This window comes from Mchenga conophoros, linkage group LG12 (assembly GCF_057382185.1).
Source record: "Mchenga conophoros isolate Kocher_MC1m ecotype Shallow Benthic linkage group LG12, M_conophoros_male_GT1.1, whole genome shotgun sequence".
Taxonomy (NCBI): Eukaryota; Metazoa; Chordata; class Actinopteri; order Cichliformes; family Cichlidae; genus Mchenga; species Mchenga conophoros.
The window spans coordinates 35,230,604-35,250,653 of NC_140537.1; the positions used below are offsets into that span (position 1 = coordinate 35,230,604).

General features: G+C 39.9%; 2 protein-coding genes across 2 annotated transcripts in view; one reads left to right on the forward strand and one right to left on the reverse strand.

Annotated features, from left to right (window-relative positions):
- fras1 (Fraser extracellular matrix complex subunit 1) overlaps window positions 1–20,050 on the reverse strand; it is a 303,829-nt gene that overhangs the window by 225,486 nt on the left and 58,293 nt on the right. The window lies entirely within an intron of this gene.
- LOC146563134 (uncharacterized) lies at window positions 12,393–15,589 on the forward strand. The gene is made up of 2 exons (XM_085293195.1): window positions 12,393–13,153; window positions 13,581–15,589. Exons 1-2 carry the CDS (start codon window positions 12,497–12,499, stop codon window positions 15,123–15,125), a joined length of 2,202 nt encoding a protein of 733 aa, XP_085149321.1. The 5' UTR covers window positions 12,393–12,496; the 3' UTR covers window positions 15,126–15,589.

Here is a 20,050-nt window from a genome sequence, read left to right on the forward strand (position 1 = left end):
AAAAAAACAAAAAAAACTGAACATCAGACTCAGCTGAACCAAACCTGTTTCATTTGATTATTTTGTAACTACTAAAAAGTTAGAGATTCAGTTCAGCCAGATACAAGGCAGTGCAAAGTCGCACATTTTCACATTAAAATCATCAGAAGATAATTCATTCTTGATCTTAGAAGCAGCAGTTTAAAGCATAATTTAGACTGGCTTAAAAGCTGAGCTTATCTGAGGCCAACAAATGAGCGAGATAGCGGGAATCAAAGGGCACTGGAAGTACGGGGCAAAGGAGCCAGCAGGCTCCCACTTTCTTTATAAGTGGAGGATCACTATGTGGCAATATTCTCACCCCTACTCTGCTTCTGATTGGATAGTGCCTGCTCATCCATCAGCCTTACAAGTTACAGCATACAAATCCACAACGTCGATCACTTCCATGTTTCCTCTTCATTATCTGTGTCACCAAACTAGGAACGCATTCTGGAAGTGTGACCTTTTCAATGATATGCATGAAGATTTAGGCGAATTGAGGTATCTTGCTTCCCCCCTATATTCAGCAACTGAAAGGCTTATTGAGACTTATCTCTGACATTTTTAAAAACACACATCACTGAAATGTTTTCATAACATATGGGAGCGGTTGCAACTGAGGTAGCATGTTGCTCTTGATTTCAAATCCAACAGCAGAAAGCTCATGAGATGTGCCTTCGTCCAATCACGTGAACCTCTGTGTTTCCGTGGGCTTGGAAGGCTGGAGAGGAAGATCACCGATCGCTCATCTATTCACTGTCACTGACTCGCCCATCAAGAGGCCAGCAGAGGAAGCAGGGCGACCCCTCGCTGTCGCTGTGGTCACATGCCATCAGACTCCACAAGCTTCAGTTTGGACTTTGACTAAAAGCAAGTAGATGGATCACCAGCTGAGTTTGTTTTGGTTATACTGAGAATATTAGTTATTAAATAACTGTTTCAGAAATCGTCTGAGTTCCTAGAATGCAAAAGAGAGAAAATGAAGCATAAATTGCCTCTTCATCCTCACTCAAATTACAGATTCCCAAGTCTTCCTCCATAATTCAATGCTTCCAAGGCAGCTCCAGATCTGACTGAGCTGAATTTCGTTTTAGGGTTTATTTGGCTTTCACCATCTAAGATATAACTACCATAAAGTCTACCATCACATCTAGTTACCTTATGCTGCAAATAAAAAAACCAAATTAATGAGTAATTCATGCATTTGCTGCAGGAATATTTGCCTCAGTTGCTGCAGTTACTTTCACCGCTCCATCAAGTTCTCAGCCTCCTCTCCACTACACCACAGGCACCGCTAGTCCAACCGAACCAGCAGAATCATGCAAGAGAATGAAAATCTGGCAAATGGAGCAAGATAATGTCCTCTTTATATAAAACCGGAGAAAGCGCAAAGTCATTTTCCAGTAGGACAGAATCAAATGAGTGTGAAGATGTCAGAAAATCATTTGGTTATGTTTTATGACTCAGCTGATTTAAAAAAATCTTTCGAAACACTTCTTTGAAACAGTTAATTACTCCATTTCTAATGATTTGTCTTCTTTCTCTTGAAACTGGCAATTTTTACAAATAGATAATTATTAAAGGATGTATTTTGAGCTGATTTTTTAATTCTCTTTAAACTGCATATTGATGCTATGTATTGATATTATTTTAGCAACAGCCTGTATTATCAGAAACATTTTTCACCTTCACGTCCCTCTTCAACATATCCCTCTACACCTCGCCGCTGTAATTACAGAGCTTCCCCTCGGGGATCAATAAAGTTCATCTCATCTGATATCATCTTCTCATCTCATCTCATTTTATCTTCCACGAGGGGTGAAAGACACGGATTCACAGAGCTACCTAGAAAATGTCGTTTGGATAAAGTACATATGTAAAATCTTTTCAGATGCGCTATCAGGATGTTCCCTCAGGAAGAGGAGCAATCGATAGTTACCCCCCAGGTGATCTTCCAGGACTGTTTCTACTGATTTTGTAGTCTTTTGGAAAAACTTGCTTCATAAAATATAAACTCCTTTAGATGGTTCAAGTGTTCCAACCTCACATCTTCTCCTGAAAGCTCGGTGATGACATCATGTGTTCGAAGTCTTTTTCAGTCTTTCATTTTCCAAACTTTTTTTTTTTTTTGCAATTTGCTGTTGTCTTCTTTCACCTTCTGCTTCTTCTATTTTACTCATATTTACCATAGTTAGTTTTTACCTCATCATAACTTTGAATCTGCTTTGAATCAGTGGGCTAAGCACTCCAACTTATTTTCTTTCTAAGTGGGAATCATTTGCATATGCAAAGATCTAAACCTGGACTGCTTTCAAGTGAAATTCAGATAAATGTATGCAGTATCATGGCTTTTGCACATATTCAACTCTGTATATTTTATCTATTTTATTATTATTATTATTATTATTATTATTATTATTATTATTATTTTATTTTATTTTATTACTATTTAATTTGTAAAAATGTGTATACACACACACACACACACACACACACACACACACACACACGTAGGAAAATATTTAGTATACACATCCAGAAATGCATACACTATTATATATTGTACATATATTTATTAGTTTCAGGTTGGCCATTCTTGTATTTTGCTCGTTTGTGTTGTTGTGTTTGCACATCTCTGTTGCTTGTGGGGCTCGCACACAAGAATTTCACTCGCATGTGCTGTGCCAGTGTGCCTGCACATGTGATGTGACAATAAAAAGTGATTTGATTTGATTTGATTTCCTGCAACACTGCAGCGAAATATTTCCCAATTTCAACAAGCATGATAACTTAATTATTCTCTATCAGTTCGCTTAGCAGCACAATTATACCACCAAGAAGGCAAACATAGGAATTGTGCTGCACTTAATTTAACACACTGCTGTGTGCAGATATCTACCTGTCAGTATAAAGGTATAACACGCATTGATTTATTTGCGTGTGATGACATAGAAGCTGTGAAGAGTTTGTTTTATTCTCCCCGCAGGCTGAATAAAGGTGAAGTTTTCTCTGTCTCTGAGAGCAGACTGTGAAATGTAGGAGCTCTGCAGCTTCGATCTCAGATGATCGTCTACAAAGGTGTTTACGGAGGGAATCCAGCCAACAGGCTGTGCTGTGTTGAATGATTTGGCTGAGAAACGGGAGCCAAGAAGTATTCTGCCGTGCACGTTTTCTAACCCGAGTGAGCACAGCGCTGGGTAATTATTTGGCAGAAGACATCGTGAAATGGATATGACAGCTGCAATTACAATGAGGATGAAGCATGACTGCCGTGCTGGCCTGTATTTTCTGTACCGTTACAGGCCCTTATGTCACTACGGATTTGGGGTTATTTGGGCGTGAATCAAGTTTAGGAGAAGTTGATGGTTACTGATTTGAGATATTAAAGGAGGCGATGAAGACAAGTTAATATTCTAAAAGAGGATCTTGGTAAGAGTACCAACCTGAGTAATTACAATTCCTTATCTGCAGTTTTGCTGCTGCTGTCATTGCATCTGTAGTAACCAAGGTTGAAAGATGGACATCAACCATTGGTAGGCGAAACCTGATCGTTTTGGCCTTCGGCACTTTAGTGTCTAACTAACTGATCAACAACAGATAAGTCACTGTTTTCTACTTCAAGGTTGTTTGATTGTGCCTCTCATCGCTCCACCAGCCTCCTGACATGCATCACTGTAGGCTGTAGGTCTAACATACATCAGAAAAAGACGTTTAAGAGAGGACGCTTTGTCAGAAATTGTTGCTACTAGGGCATCCGAAATGTGAGGGGAAAAAAGGCTTCATTACCAAACATCATTCTATGATATGGATATGAGTTAAATCTTTGATGGTCTTGGTCTGGACCTGAACCAACAGACTAAGATCACCGATGCTGCTGGCAAGAAAAAGGACAAGAACTTATTTATTTCCACAACCACGTACAAATCCCTGTTTGGTTTTTTCACAGACCTTATACTGACCTGCAGTAAACTCAACCTGAGTACCTACACATGTATTTACTCAAACTTCAGCATGTGTGAAAGAAAGGATGAGTAACCCTCAGCGCTTCTGGACAAACAGATAAATCTTTACACTACAGCAGACAAGATTGACACGTGTGCAGGAAATTGAGTGTCTGTGTCGGTCCAATCACCTCTGACTCTAAAGGTTATCTCATCCAATTAGTTTTCCTCAGAAACTTGTCAATTGCAAATCGATCGTGGCACCGCGTCCAGAGGTTGAATCGGCCAGGAGAAGAGTGAGGAGACTTTATTAAACTGCACAGAGGATATAAAACCTTGGATTCAACTAAACTGTCTTCAATCACGTTTAGACTACAGAAGGGTCACAATATCCATCCTACCCACAGAGAAAGGTTCGAACCAACTTGGAGGGTAGAGCCAGGAACATCCTCGCATTAACTCAAGATTTTAGGCACGGAAACACGAGTTTAAATGAGCATTTAAGGCTTTTTCAGGCTTTGGATCCCTAGAGAATGAGAAAAGATTCCTCTAAGAACTGATGGAAGAATTTTCATAAAACACACATTTTACTTTTCAAGGAACTAGTTACCATTAACTGTAGCAAAAAACAGCTCTTTTCCCAGGATCTCTCTAATAGACAGCACTACTTTTCCCTATTTTATACAAACTGGTGAGTTCATGCTTACATAAAGACAAACTATTCATCACAAGCAGACAGCCATTCAATTAATATTTTAAAATCGCCTTTATGTTCTCATAATTTATGTGCAGAAATGCTAAAACACAGGCGTCCTTTATTGGTAAAGTTACTGCTTCAAGTTTCCCTTAATTTGAAGGATTAGTGAAGAAGCTGCTTGAACAAAGCTTAAATGAAGGTTTTATGAACTGAAGGAAGAGCAGACAGAGGAACAAAAGAATATTTATGTCTCTTCTATATATTTCTCAGTTGTTTTAAGTCCTTCATTTTAGTTTAACTCAAAATTTCCATGTGATTTGCTTCATAAAATACAAACATAAGACAGAAACACAGTACATATTAGACTTAGTGGGACTGCTCATTGTCTCCTACTCTTTCATCATATTGCAATAATGAACAGCTTATCATGAAAGCCATTAAAATGCATGGGTTTTGTCAGCGGTACAGCTCAATGGGAATCGTTGTTCTTTCAGCTTCAGTCAGGTGAAACAACAAGTCGACGCAACACTCCTTCAGTATGTTCATGCAATTCCTGAGCAGTAAAGAGAATCTTAAATCAATGTTACACAATCTGGGGTTTCCATGAATGTTTTACTCTACCTGTAAATGTCAATGAATTCTGGACATTCTCAGCTGCCGTGGCATTTCACTCTAAATAACTCCAACATATAAAAAGGAAACATGACCATCAGCAACACTGAAGTGAACCATTCAGTGTCATATTGCTGTTTGATGCATTTTATTTCATGTTGAGACTCAAGTGCATGCTGCAACCTCCAATCCAGCGGTGTTGGGATATTCAAACATCCACACAATAGTGTTGAAAGAGGTGCGCAATGCAAACAATGCTTTATTCCTGGCAACCAGACAGGTGTCAATGTTTGGCTTCCCCTAGTTTGCCGGCATAATTTCTAGTGTCAGTTCTATTTTTGGTTGGTCTTTCCCAGATGCAGTTTCAGTGTAAGGGGTGATGTAACATCCCTGTTTGATCCATATCTTGTAGAGCAAAAGGCATGTTAGACAGCAGCTTCAAACACACTCTTACAACATTATTTTAAATCCTTGTGAGGAGCTTTTAAGGCTTGCATAAGCACCAAAAACATCAGGCTGAGTTACGGGGCAACCTGCACATCCAAAACATACACTGTAAGCATCAAATTCTGGTATAATGATTCAGCAACAGAAATACTCACACTGCAGCAACTAAAAAGGGTATGTGCTTTCAATTTGATGAGTCTCTTTCACCACTTTCTGCTGCTGAGGCTATGAAACAGTGACAAAAATCCCGTTTTCATTACTCAAACCAATGACATTCCTTGACATTCAACTTCAAAATGACACTGGTACTTGGCAATCTTGCTTTTATTTAGAACTAAAACCAAAATACACCTAACTGACTGAGTTATGCTCATTAGTTGAGACTGGCTCGGGTTGATAAAAACATTGTTTCCAAATTAGATTGCAAACCTTCACCATTCTGTTCGAGAGTGATTGCAGTGAGACGGACCACGATTATTTAAGGAGCGATTGCCTCCCACCAGGCGAACCTGCTGTAGTGTCGGTCGCGATTGGGCTCTGGGCTCAACTGCTGCTTTTTTCCAAGTCCAAGGAGGTTGCCACCCTATTTTTACCCTAGTGTGACTGAGCCAAAATACAATCTTCCCATACCAACCACTCTATTTCCAGGTTTAATTTCTTTGAAATTAAATTCAAGTTAAACGTTCACCATTAAAGATCCACAAGAGCAAGATCAGGAGCAACTGATCACAACAGGACTTCCAGGGAACAATCCAAACACAGCAGGAGAATTCACAGTAATATAGAAGGAGACCAGCAGCAGCTCTTGATTTTAAAAAACTTCAAGATAATCATTCTTCTAGTTTAAACCAGAGGAGTCACACCCTCCAGGTCATTAGAAAGACTGAAAATTTAAATCCCTTTGTCATCAGTTTTGTTTTTCATATTCAGGCTGTTTTAAAAAAGACACTTTCTACACGTGTAACTAAAAGTACTACTGGCACCAAGCAAAGTTTATTTTTAAATGCCTATCCATTTGAAAGTGACAGCAAACAAATGTAATAGTACACTAAGAAATTTCTGTACCACTCACTTTACATTCAATCCATAAGGAGGAGGCTGCGAGTCAGAGTCCCCACTATTGTTTCCTGACAGCAGTGGAAACACAATACTCCTGCGACCCCTCAGAAAAACATGTACAGCAGGAAAGTGCTGGCTAAGGAGATGCAGAGCTGAGTTATTTTTACCTGAAGACAGGAACAAATTAGAGGGTATTAGAGGCAGTGGAGGAGGAAGACACCGGAGAAGAGGTGAGTGACTCAAGTGGAACAGTGCGTCCTCCAGCAGGCTTTAAGATTTTGGGTTACGAGCAGAGATGGGAAGTTGCTCTGCTGCTGCCGTTTAATAAAGCTCTCCTGCTCTTTGGTGTGTGTCTTTATAACCTGCGTGGACTTGAAACTTTAAAATACAAGGCTGGTAGTTTCATTGTTGTCTTTTTTTTACATACATCCAGTCAGGCTGTGGCTTCCACATGCTGATGGACTTTATTTAACCTGCTCTTGTGCAGCTTCACTCTTCATGTCTGCACACTGTGCTACACAGCCGGGCCTCAGCAGGTGCTCGTGTGAAACCATGACAGCTCTGTCCATATTTAGTAAAGCTCTGTGATGACTCCACATACCGTCCCTCTGCCTCCAACCCAGATTATTTTGGTGGCAAAGACTTTCCAGGCACCAGTGAACAAACAGCTGCAGCCAGGCGCCAAGAGGAAAACACCTCAGCTATTTTGACTTTCACTTCGTAACTGAATATGAGGGTGGAACAGTTTTTGAATTATTGGGGGCAGACAGATGAGTGTGTGCAGAACATGCTTTGTAAGTGCTGAAATCCACATGTACACACAAAAACTGGATAAATAATCACCGTCGGTGGAGTAAAACATTCCTGACGCCGATTAGCAGGCGGCGGCGGCGGCAGGCAGGCAGCCATTATAAATCAGAAGGATTACTGCTCGTGGCGTGGCCTACATTGGAGTGGCAAACATGATACTGCAAGTCAACTATTTGTGTCCTCATAAAGGAAACCGCCAAAGTGCCGTACTGTATTTATCCATCTTGGCTCAATGTTTTTGTGCTACAGGGAAAGAAGCTATGAAGGGAGGAGAGAAGAGGATGGTTTAGGATCTGTTCTCAGACAGAATATTTTGCATAAGGAGCGCTGCAGAGCCGAGGTGGAAAGGAGCTGAGCATGTTGATATTATAAGCATTTTACTCCATAACGTGTGTTTCAAATGATCAAAAACCAGAAAACTTGAGAAAACTTGATAAGGCTGTGTAGCCATTCACACGACATCTCCTTTTAAGTTTACTTATCAAGACATAATGTGTTCTATCAAGTCATGCTAAGGTCAGTCAACGTGCTATCTTAGGTTTGTCATATTTAGCATGGGTCTACACAGGTGATGCAGAGGTTTACATATCTACTTTATGCATCCCTGGTGTAAGATCCCTGGTCACAACTAGAGATGGACCGATCCGATATTACGTATCGGTATCGGTCCGATACTGACCTAAATTACTGGATCGGATATCGGAGAAAAATAAAAAATGTAATCCGATCCATTAAATATCACGAAAGCACCTCACAAAACTTGCAACACGCCGTAACTCGCCTCAGAACGTCGGAGCAGTATGCATCACGTGATAGAGCAGCTGTGGCATGCGGGACCTGTCGGTGGTCTGGATAGCATTTGGAGCTTCGCTAGCAACCCGGCATTTCATCTCCGACAAAGTTATCCCCGAGAGAAGTAAAGCAAGTGTGTAAGTCCATCTCTGAATGTTTGTAAAGCATTCCCACGTTAAGCTTAACGAGCGACTGCCTCTCGCTCTCCGGCTGCTACTTCAATCGTGAAACTGCTAATGATCAGCTGATCGGCTTTTCTGTCGTGAGTCTCTCTTGTTTGTTTTTGGTCCACTTTGCGCCAGAAAGAGCAAACCAGCGGCTGAACAACAGCAGCACGTTTAAGCTTGATAAGCTGTTGTTAGAATTTATTTAATATTACTTTCTACACCAGGATCTTTTTCTACGTAGCTGACGCTGGTAACTGTGCAGGGGCGGATCTAGCAAAGTTTAGCCAGGGGGGCCGATAGGGCATTAACTGGGAAAAGGGGGCACAAAGACATACTTTTCTTTCTTATTCTCATTTAAAATGTCGAGCTTTTAATAAATAATTATCTGACACCCAAAGTTTTAATTTGATGTAAAATGAATAGAAGTCAATTACTGTATATAGTGACTATTAAGTCTAATATATATACCCTAGTAAGCTATAGTACATTTTCCTTTGGGAAGGTACCATCTGTGCAGTCTGCAATTTTGTTGAAGAAAGATGTTGAATCTATTTAATATTTCTTGAAAAATAATTGATTTCTGTGCATTTTCTTTCACACTGCATCAAATTAAGGTTGATTACATTGATTAAGCATCATGAGGTGGAGTGTGAGGGGTGGTTCCCTATTTTTTATTTATTTATTTTTGTTGTTGCTGGGAGTTGGAACCCTATTAGTTAGGTTGCTTAATATTTACGCTAAGTACTCTTTAAAATACCAGAATAGGGAGGATGGTGTAGGTCTAAGTTTATTAGATTGATCAGTATTGCTGAACTATGAAATATTTTTTTTGTATACAGGTATAACAGAATAGCTTTAGTGTAGTTGTTGTTTTAAACTTGAGTATGAACTTGCAGACTTGCAAAATGCAGCAAGATATTTTAAAAAACAGTTTTGTTGATTAAAAAACACTATATCGGATTCATATCGGTATCGGCAGATATCCAAATTTATGATATCGGTATCGGTATCGGACATAAAAAAGTGGTATCGTGCCATCTCTAGTCACAACCTAATGTTCTCCTACTCCTACTGGGAGAGTTGCCCTAGGAAAGCTGTCTAATGTAAACATGTGGATCCATTGTGGTGAGCCATTTGGAAATAAGGGAGCAGTTCAGAGTAACGTCTTCTCCGCTGGTGATTTTATTAGGAATACTCAAGGGGCCTTCCAGTGTTTCAGAAGCTCGATGGTGCATCAGGTCTCAATCGATTCCCTCACTGAGCCCAAGAACTCGGGAATCATTTTTAAGCAAAAGCCACAACTGTTAATTTCAGCTATTAACTGCTTATCAATCAGGACTGTGGGTCACTGTTCCAGCCAACGGTCTGACAGTGCTCCAGTTAGACGGCAGGTTTAAACTCATAGCCTACTTGCTATGCGGTGACAGTGCTAGCCGGTGTGCTACTGTGCTATGGATACGTTTCTTAATAGCCTTCACTTACTATAGATTAAAAACAGCTTGAAAAATGGAGAAAAAAAAGTTGAATAAAAAGCATCTAAAGTGGGAAATAAACGTCCTGGCGTTGCATTCTGTCCCACCCACAGTGATGACAACAGCAGCTACCAATGCACTTACTCTGTGCCACAATTAGAGTTATAGTAGGTAGATAGCACTGTATTAATCATGCTTACTCTTCCCTCATTTCTTTACTTTCTTCTTATGCAGAATAAAAGAAAAAAAGAACAAAAGAAATGAGCAGACACAACAGCATCAAAGCATACATAGTGAGGAAAAAGCTTATTAAACTGAAGCAACAGAAGCGTATGTGGCGATCATGAATTTCTAAAAACAAAGGAAGCAAAACAGATGAGGAGTAACAGATGTGGACTCATTTTTCGCTGCAGCTGCAGAGTTTGTTTTGAACACAGTCACCTGGGGATTTAGCTTGTGCAAAGCCAAGTTCTGCAACGCTTTCATCTTTTTCTATCAATTCTGGATCATGGCTTATATCGCCGTGTCAGTCAAGACTGCAGCTACAGTGGCTCTGAAAGAAAGGAAGGTAGGTAGGCAGGCATGAAAGACCAGGTATTGGTCTAAAACTATGAATTAGATATAGGGCAGGAAAAACAGTAATAAATTGTATTAGCCTCTTATCAATACTCTGCAACGAATATCAAAATATTTTATTTTTTCTTATTTTCAGGCACACTAAACAGACGAGTCCTCATTTTGAGGCTTGTCAAATGAACAAGGGTAAACTTGAGGAACAGCAGACAGCACAGACCACGCCACAACTTTCAAGCAAAGAAATGAAGACAAGATGAAGCCAATCCCCAAAGACTCCCATATTAGAAAGCCAAAAAAAGGCTTGTAAAACTGCCAAGAATTTAAATTTCATTTAATTTCTGAACAGCTCCTTGAGCATTTCTGTGAAGCCTCCAAACTGCAAAAATTAGGGATTCAAAGCGAGACTTCCCAAACCACATTTGTCTTTTAAATCTGCATAATCAGAAATGCCGTGTTGTCATTCTCACTGTTGGTAATCTATTACAGCCCTAATAAGAAATGTTCCACTTGCTACTATACTACATTTATCTGACAGTAATACTTGCATTGTACCATCACCATTCAGCATAACGATTAAAGTAAAATTACATTAAGAGGTTTTGATTACATTGCAGTTTGGCTTTTGTTAGTATAAGTAAATTAAAATGAAAGCCCTTATAACAAACTGCTTTACAGTTATAAAGAGATTCAGTCATTTGACAGGTTTTTTTTACCTTTTGCTCGATGAAAGAGAATATAAGCTTTCACACTTTCATTCAGTTTCTATCGATTCTGCACGACGGATAACAGCCTCGTGTCACTCTGAGGGTTTAATTTCAAAGCTGCTGTTTGAAAGCAAAGCAAAGGGATGTCTTGTGTTTTTTGATCTGAAAATGTTCAGATCTCTCTACAGTAAAATGTTACTGACTGAGCAATCTGAGGTAGACAACCACTAATATAAAAAACTGCATTAAAGCCGTATGAGGATCAGTTGAGCGTCACTGCTGCTGTTAAGTTTGGTTGTGCTAAAACAAACAAAACCAAACATTTTCTGTCTAAATCTACAGAATTTTAAAAACATACGTATCCAATCAGCATTCACTGTGTACTTTTTATATATACACAAAAGGAAATTTACAAAATGTCCCAATACTTTATTTTGAATTAAACAATGCATATATGCACAATAATGTCAGCCAAAGTCCCCACACCTTGAGGGCGTACCCTGCTTTATTACCCGATTTATAGTGTTGCGAAAAAATATTCCCCTCTTCCTGATTTCTTTTATTTTTTTGCATATTTGTCACATTCAAATGTTTCAGGTCTGTATTAGCATGAATGACACACATGCCTAGAGTGCCATAGTGAAGATGGTAGGGACACTGCACTGTTGGATACATGACCATCCCTGAGGGAAACAAGGCTTTCAATGCAGCTTTAGCAGTGACTTCATCAAAAACCACAGCTGCATTTTCAACCTGATTTTTTCCATATATATATTATTTTATTATACACACTTGATCTATGGTGATTCCTTATTTATAGAACCTTTCTATTTAGAGATTACAAGGTAAACTGATGGAAATAAAATCTTGTTGTGAAAATAACATTATTTAAAGATAACTTAAAGCTTCTGTTCGTCAGAGCTGCAGGAGGCTGTCAGCGTGTTTAAAAGAATAAAAGCAGCATGCTGTTTTAACCTGGTCCAGTTGGTCTCGTTAAACAGTGGAAGATGGTTTGTGTGTGGACGAAATATGAATTTACTTTTAGAAAATAAAATTGCATTGTGATACATAAGATAAAGGTAGTTTAGGAAAGTTTAATTAAATTAAGCCAAGGATTAAGAGGACACGGGTTTTTGGTTTTTTTTAAAGGTGAACCAAGACTCCAAAGAGCGACTGTTTAGAATGTAAACATGTTTGAATGCCGAGTAGAATGGCAACACTGGCCCGTGATGACAACGTGTTATTATTCGAAATAGACGCCTCTCTCCTCGTTCTGCTGCAACTCTATTCTGCATGTGATAGTAGATACAGGCACACGCTGACTGCATTACCACAAGTTACCGTTCGTGTTGCTCAGAGAGCCAAGTTTTTAACCCAGCGACATTCAGAGGAAATTATTACAAAGGAGCCGTTTTCATCTAAGAGAATGAGCAGCAAACGCGTAGACGTACTTTTTTCCTCCACAACGAATTTTCAGTGGAGTGGTGGCGGCAAATCTTTTGACCAAGACGATGATGATGAAATTGAGGAAGAAATTATAGATGACATTGAAGAGAACTGTGAGAGTGATGACATTGAAGAAGACTGTGAGAGTGATTCGGAAGAGGAGAAATCTGATCATCTCTACAAATTTGAAAAAGAGAAGTCAGAATTTGAAAACAAAGCAGAAAAAAGCAAAGAGTCTGAGAAATCTGGTGATTTTTGGGACGCCCCCAGGAAAGAGGCCGGAGACTCGTCTGCTCACGACCACTTCGAAGAGGAATTCAAAGAGGAATCTGAGGGAGCTGCTGGTTTTCAGGAAGACCCTGTTTCAGTGGACAACTCTGAAATGGGATATGAATATGATTTTGGAGAGGTTTGTTTGTGTGTGTGTGTGTCTGCATGTGCGCACATATCCTTGTGTGTTTCATGGTTAGGGTTAGGGGGTAGGGAAAGCATTACGTCAATAAGATGTCCCCACAAGATATGAATACCCAACGTACACACACACACACACACACACACACTAATGACCAACTGAAGACACATGCTAAGAAAATAGTTGTTTTGCTTTATTATTTAAAGGCAATTCTCTTGTCTTAAGAAAATGAAAACACCCTGATGAGAATGTTTGAATTTTTTACTCACATCCAGCCACCACCTGCTTTGGCAAATTTATTTTAAACTGAACAAACATGCTAGAAAAATATAAATATTTAACTATGAACAAAGCTACATATTTCTATTCTGTACAAATAGTTTGACATATTCAACAACACGATAATTGTTTTCGCTTTCCACAGTACGATGGTCCTGAAAAGTCTAAGAAGACTCAGACTTGTCTCAAACAACTGGAAGAAGACAAGCTTGCTCTCCAAAAGGAGTTAGAAATAGAAAAAGAGGCTAAATCTCAACAGGATGAAGCCTTTAAAAAGCTGCAAGAGGAAAATGATCGTCTTGAAAAAGCTGTGAAAAAAGAGCGTGAAGAACTGAAACGCATGAAGACAAAAGTGGCTGATCTAAAGAAGTCACAGAAAGAATACCGGAGCAGCACTGAAGACCTTAAAACCAGAATTAGTCAAATGATGGCTAACAGTGATGAGGACAAGAAGACGATCAAGAAACTCCACAAAGATCTGATGATCTCCTCACTTAAACATGGAAATGAAAATGCAGAGGCCGCTGATATTAAGGCACTAGAGGATCGTCTCACTGAGCAGCAGAAACAAAACCTAGAAAAAAACAATGAAATACAGTTTCTGCGCCTCAAAGTCCAAAAGCTCCAGGATGATATCGAGGCCAAGGACACCATGATTTTAAGGCTGCAGGAAAACGTTAACAAGTGGGCATCAGATGTCCAGAAAGAACAAGAGAAGAACTCTGGAAATCAGGACCTGTCTTCTGAAAACCAGACCCTGCGAGACGAAGTTGAGTTTCTCAAAAATGAGAGGGAGCTTATGCAAAAAGATCTCGATGAAGAGAAAGCGGCTCGCAGAGAACTTGAGGAACCTGTTAAGGAAGACAAATCTCGGTTTTCTAAAGAATATAAAAAGTTAGAAATGAAAGTGACAGCGCTGCCTCCACTGCCTCCACGTTGCAGGAGAAGAACTTCTAAATCTGCACAGCATCTTCTCTATGACATGGAGACACTAAAGATGGAGAACGCAAATCTCACAGCTAAATTAGACGCTATGGAAAATCAGTACAGTGGAGCAAAGTTTAAACATGAAGCTCTCTCTGAGCAGCGCCGAGACAAGCTCCTGCAGGTGGTAGATGAGCTCAAAGGACGGCAGTCTGAGAGAGATACTGTGCAGAAAGAACAAGAGAAGAACTCTGCACTCCAGAGGAGCTACGACTCCATTGTCTCCCAGGAGCACGCTAAAACCCAAAAACTGAATCGACTGACCTCCGAAAATCAGGACCTGTCTTCTGAAAACCAGACCCTGCGAGACGAAGTTGAGTTTCTCAAAAATGAGAGGGAGCTTATGCAAAACGATCTCGATGAAGAGAAAGCGGCTCGCAGAGAACTTGAGGAAGCTGTTAAGAAAGAGAAATCTCGGTTTTCTAAAGAATATAAAAAGTTACAAATGAAAGTGGAGAGCACTTCTAAATCTGCAGAGCATCTTCTCTATGACATGGAGACACTAAAGATGGAGAACGCAAATCTCATAGCTAAATTAAAGGCTATGGAAAATCAGTACAGTGGAGCAAAGTTTAAACATGAAGCTCTCTCTGAGCAGCGCCGAGACAAGCTCCTGCAGAGGGTAGATGAGCTCAAAGGACTGAAGTCTGGGAGATATACTCTCAGACTGCCGTTACTGTGCAGAAAGAACTTGAAATCACTCTAAAAGAAAAGAAGAAACAAACCTCTCAATTACCGCAGAGAGTTGGTGCTCTTGAAAAGGAGCTCAAGATGTGCGAGAAGCAGTGATCCAAGTTCGAGGAAGTTTTGTCCAAGTACATAGAGAGCAAAAAGGAGTAAAAGCAAGAATTGTCTGTGAACGTGCAGAAAGGTCAAGACAGCTCCAGGGTTCAGGAACAAAAAATGAGTGACAATGAGCACAAAATTGTTTTCCTGATTGTGGTTCACACTGGTTTTAATCATCACATGGTTAAATCTGTAGGCTCTGTGGAGGAAACAGACGACACCACGACGAGTAACCATTGCACATTCGTTTATCATATATATTCCACTGATTTGTATTGTAACAGCAGTGAGCGACACAACATATCCTCATATTGAATTTCTCTATAGCTGAAATAAAAGATTGTGATTCTTTAAAAAAATTAAAAAAATAAAAAAAAAGAATAAAAAAAATCAATTCAAAAAGGAGTAAATTGGTTTGTCTTTTTGTCTGTTTTGTAAACTGAAGTTTCTCATTTTGGGGGCAGTTAGTAGGTGGACTCTATTCCCCACAGTAGGTCCCACTTACACAGGCCTGGAGACGTATCAGCAACCATGTGACATTCAGTGCAGTTTAAGATGCCTTACAAACAAGATTGTTGTATGTAAGGGAGGGTGGGGCATGAGAACGAGAACAGCTTGTAGAAATCGGGGGTGATACATAGATAAGAACTGGAAGGGTCAAGTTTGGAGGCGTGGCCCAGCTCCTGAAATTCTGATATTTTATCTCCGAATGTTACTTGGGAGCACGAATATGTGGCTCTAAACACTCAGCATGAGGACTGAGTAAACAGGACAATGTTTGGAGTGGTAAGAAAAGCTACATGTTGGACTCAAACTTAAAATAATCAATGCGTTGACAACAATAGCACAAGTTTAAGGATTGTTTTTAAGGGGGGGCAAAACAAATAGTACTGTAGTTTTATTTATTTTTAACCTTATTTTCTAGATTTTTCTCTAGTATGTAGGATTTAACATGGAAACGAAATCCTCTACAGTATATTCTGCATGCTTACTGGGTCATTTTAATAGTGTAATACATATAAATTCATTAACTTGGTTAAAGCATGCTATCTCAGCGATGCATGGCCTTTTCAAAATAGTAAAAGTCAGCTCCACATTCAGATGATGTTCAGGACAAGGTGAGACAAGCTTCTTTTGCCATGAAAACACAGTAAACAGCTCTGCAGTCTGTCCACTGCCTGTCAAAGCACAGAAATCTCACTCAGGAAGGCAGACGGACAGAAAGCTGTAATTTCTTGTGTTATCAAGCAGATGCAGACTGACAGAGCAGCTATTGGATACGCTGCCCCTGGCGAGGCATTTTGAGCTGCGCAGCAGGTGCCTGGAGGCACAACAGCAGAAGTTATGTCAAATATGTAAACAATTGGCAGGCAGAGTTAGAAGAGTCAGAGCGATGCTGGTCTTTGCAGCCTACAACTGAGGCCACAAAAACTCTCCTCCAGACTCAGAGAAAATCAATGTGAGACGGTCATCTCCACCCCTAGCACAACACGAATACCCTGAACTCATCTCCAACTGTTTTGTATGCAGGGAGCTTGTTTATTGCAAAATATTGGAAAACTCCCACACGGAGTCCAATAAATTAGAGTAAAAGAATAAACCTACACAAAAACAATGGCTAATAGGAGGAAGGTGAAGGAGAAAAGCAACGAGAAGGTCAAACGTTCAATCTTGTTACCAAAGATAAAAGTAGCCCAAAACTTTATACACAAATAAATTTACCTAATTTCAACAGTTGGATACTTTGAACAGAAACTTATGTTTCTGAAGTTCTTTCATAAACGGGAAAGCTTTTAAGACCCCGGCAATAATCAGAAACTGCAGGCACCACATTGTTCTTTTTAATCTACACAAGCAGATTTTTGAGCTTTTTGAAAAGGGTCAGCTTGCACAACACTGGCTCCTCCTATTCAGAAGTCTGTAGTAATCCTGAGTTCGGACTTTCTCTGCCCTGGGTCCACGTTGACTAGTTTCTGCGTTTAAAAAAAACAAACTAAAAGCTTCTTATGCAACGCTAATCGATTCATCTGCTGAGATCTGAACAGATTCTAGTCATGGCTCTTGACTCTTTCTTCTTCTGTCCCAGCCCAGTGCCTCAAAAGGAAATGTATCTTTGGATTCCAGCTCCCGAGTTCTGGATAAATCACTCACCCTCCTGCCACATGTCACCTTCTGATGACCACTCATTTTTCTTGGGTCCTGGAGTACATGGCAATTTGTTTTGTGCTCTCTCACTTTCCAAAAAAATAAAAAAATAAAAAAAATAAATAAAACATTCCTTAAACTTGTCTGACAAAACCAGATTCATCAACTCAACACTCTCCCGAACAAGCGTCTCCATGCTGTACATCACTTCTTAAAACCTCACAGCTCTGCAAGCATGTATGCGTAGGAGACAGATCTGGCTCACGGAGAAAATCCCAGCTCCCGACCCCAGGCGGGTGTCGCCATAACCAAGCTGACGAGCTGAGATTTGTCTTTCTTTCACAAAAACCTCCTCCTCATAAAAAGGGGGGGGGGGGGAAGCATTCGCATTGGGAAAAAGAGCTCTGAGGGTGTAAAGTCTCTTTCAACTTCAGCTGAGGAATAAATTGAGCCTTTAGATGAGCAGAACGGCCTTGAATTTGAAAAGATGAAAAAAGAAAAAAATCAAAGAGTCGAGGGGATGTGTTTTTATATGGCAGGATGTGGTGAAGTTCAGGGACGAAGGAGGATGATATCAGTGCCTTTTCTCATGTTTTTTTATAGGAATTTACTTTTCCACATCGCCATCACAGTTACAGTTTAAGGAGGCGGCCGGGGCGTTTTTAAAGTGGTGATGTAATCGACTTTTAATTTATGCAAATATAATCATGACCACAATATACTTATAAAAGAAAACGAAGAACCTCCTTTCAACTTACTCACAGGGAGCAGCCACAGCAGGTAGATCCACAGATTTCATCTGGCAGTGTTTATGCCGAACGCCCTTCCTGATGCAACCCTAAAGGGATCGAACCAGCGTACTGTATACTTAGGGTCGATATAATGTGTAAATATCCACAGCAGGTGGGACCCCAAATAGAGTCTTTTTCAGAGTACAACAAAGTTTAATCCCGAGCTGTTTTCATGCTTCGAGCAAGAAGTGAATTTTTAATTCTATTTTCATTGACCTTTGGACTGTTTCTGCAGAAGCTGACAGCCAACGGGTTTACAGATTGACAGGAAGACGGTTTGCTCAGACAGGAAGCACTGACAGCTGTGTGACAGCTGAGACAGACAGATCTCAAAACTGACAACAAACCATTGCTTGTGTCCTCCACACCTCCTGTTTTCTGAGTCCACAGACTGCAGATGCATGTTTGCTTCAGCTTCATGCACTGGTTGCATTTTTTTGCAGATGTGTTTGTTTTCATATTGCAACAAACCTACAGACCTATATCACTGTGCGACAAAATATCTGATATAAATTTGTTCAATCATCTTTTCCAGTTGTGGACTTGAGAGGAGTTTCTAGTGTGCTCCATCAAAGTCCTGTTTCTACTGTGCACTGGTGACGCATGGTGAGCTGAGCTGGTGTAGCCAAATAAATAAATTTTAAATGTATTTAACCTTCAAAGTTCTGCTCATACTGAGACAATCTTAGGAAAGAAAGCAACACTTATAAATACCAACTTCAACACAAATTCTGTAGGAAATAGACTTCCATTAACCTCTTTGCTGACATCACCTCTTTGCCTTTCCTGAAGCGGAAAAACATCTTAAGTTTTTATTGGTCCTTTACTCTCATATGATCTGACATCGAATGAAAACTGCAAACACAGCTCCATTTGCTGATTCACAAGTAGCGCTCTTCCTGCTTTAAATGATAATCTGAGCTGAACCTGAGGTTTAATAACATTAGATGCAGAATGTTGGCCTCTTGAGGCCAAACGTCTGTTTAGTTATGCCTGATCGGTTTACTGTAATTACACTAACATCCCAAATCTGACGAGGTAATGATTTATTGATGCCGAAAAGCTCAATACTTCAGCCAGGCCTGAAAGGAACTCCTGACCTCAACCTTCCCCTCAGGTTCATCTGTGCATGACATGCAACAGAAAGAGGAAGGGAGGAGGAGGAGGGGACCTGACCTCCTCTGAACTCAGTGCACAAACAGCACACAGGCAGGTGTTCCTTTATGGAGGGACGTGACATTCGCACAGGCTGAGTAACGATTCTATAATTTAGAGACAATTTTCACGTTTATCTTGTCTCTTGGTGGCAGCAGTTTCTATTCAGATTCACATTTTGGGATGACAACACATCAAATACAGATTTGCATTTACATAATCATTTATGTAAATGCACATTATTTACACCGCATTGTGTATCGAGCCTAATCTCTGAACTCCGCGCTCCTTATGAGGACTCAACAAGGTAAGCACGCACACGGTGGAGAGCGATCAAATAATCTTCCCTCAAAACATGACATAAGTCGAGTCAGAGCTTTTAAAAAGCCAAAGCCAAATGAACAGTTGCAGAAAATTTCAGGTGATCCGTGTGTCACGAGGCATTTAGTACAAACAGCGAGCTGACAACTGAAGGCTTAAGTACAAAGCCAGAAAAGGATACACTGGATTGGAGTAAGAAGCTATTTAAATGAAGGCTTTGATACAAGATTGCAGTTTTTCTCTTTTAACCTGCTCTCTGTCTTTAGTTTCATTTATTCCTCATTCTTCTGCTTCATCCTGAAATTCCAAAACTGCAAATCCCAAAAACTGGAGACAAGAAAATATAATCTTCCCTGTGAGCATTTTAATACCTGAATGAAATTTTAAATGCTCATCTTATTTTGTAAATCAGGCAACAAAATATCAGCCATTC

What these genes read in the sequence shown, in the direction of transcription:
- LOC146563134 (XM_085293195.1), top strand. Translation starts at nt 12,497, where the DNA reads ATGCCGAGTAGAATGGCAACACTGGCCCGTGATGACAACGTGTTATTA. An exon ending in ATGAATATGATTTTGGAGAG is followed by an intron (nt 13,154 to 13,580) that starts GTTTGTTTGTGT and finishes CGCTTTCCACAG; the next exon opens with TACGATGGTCCTGAAAAGTC.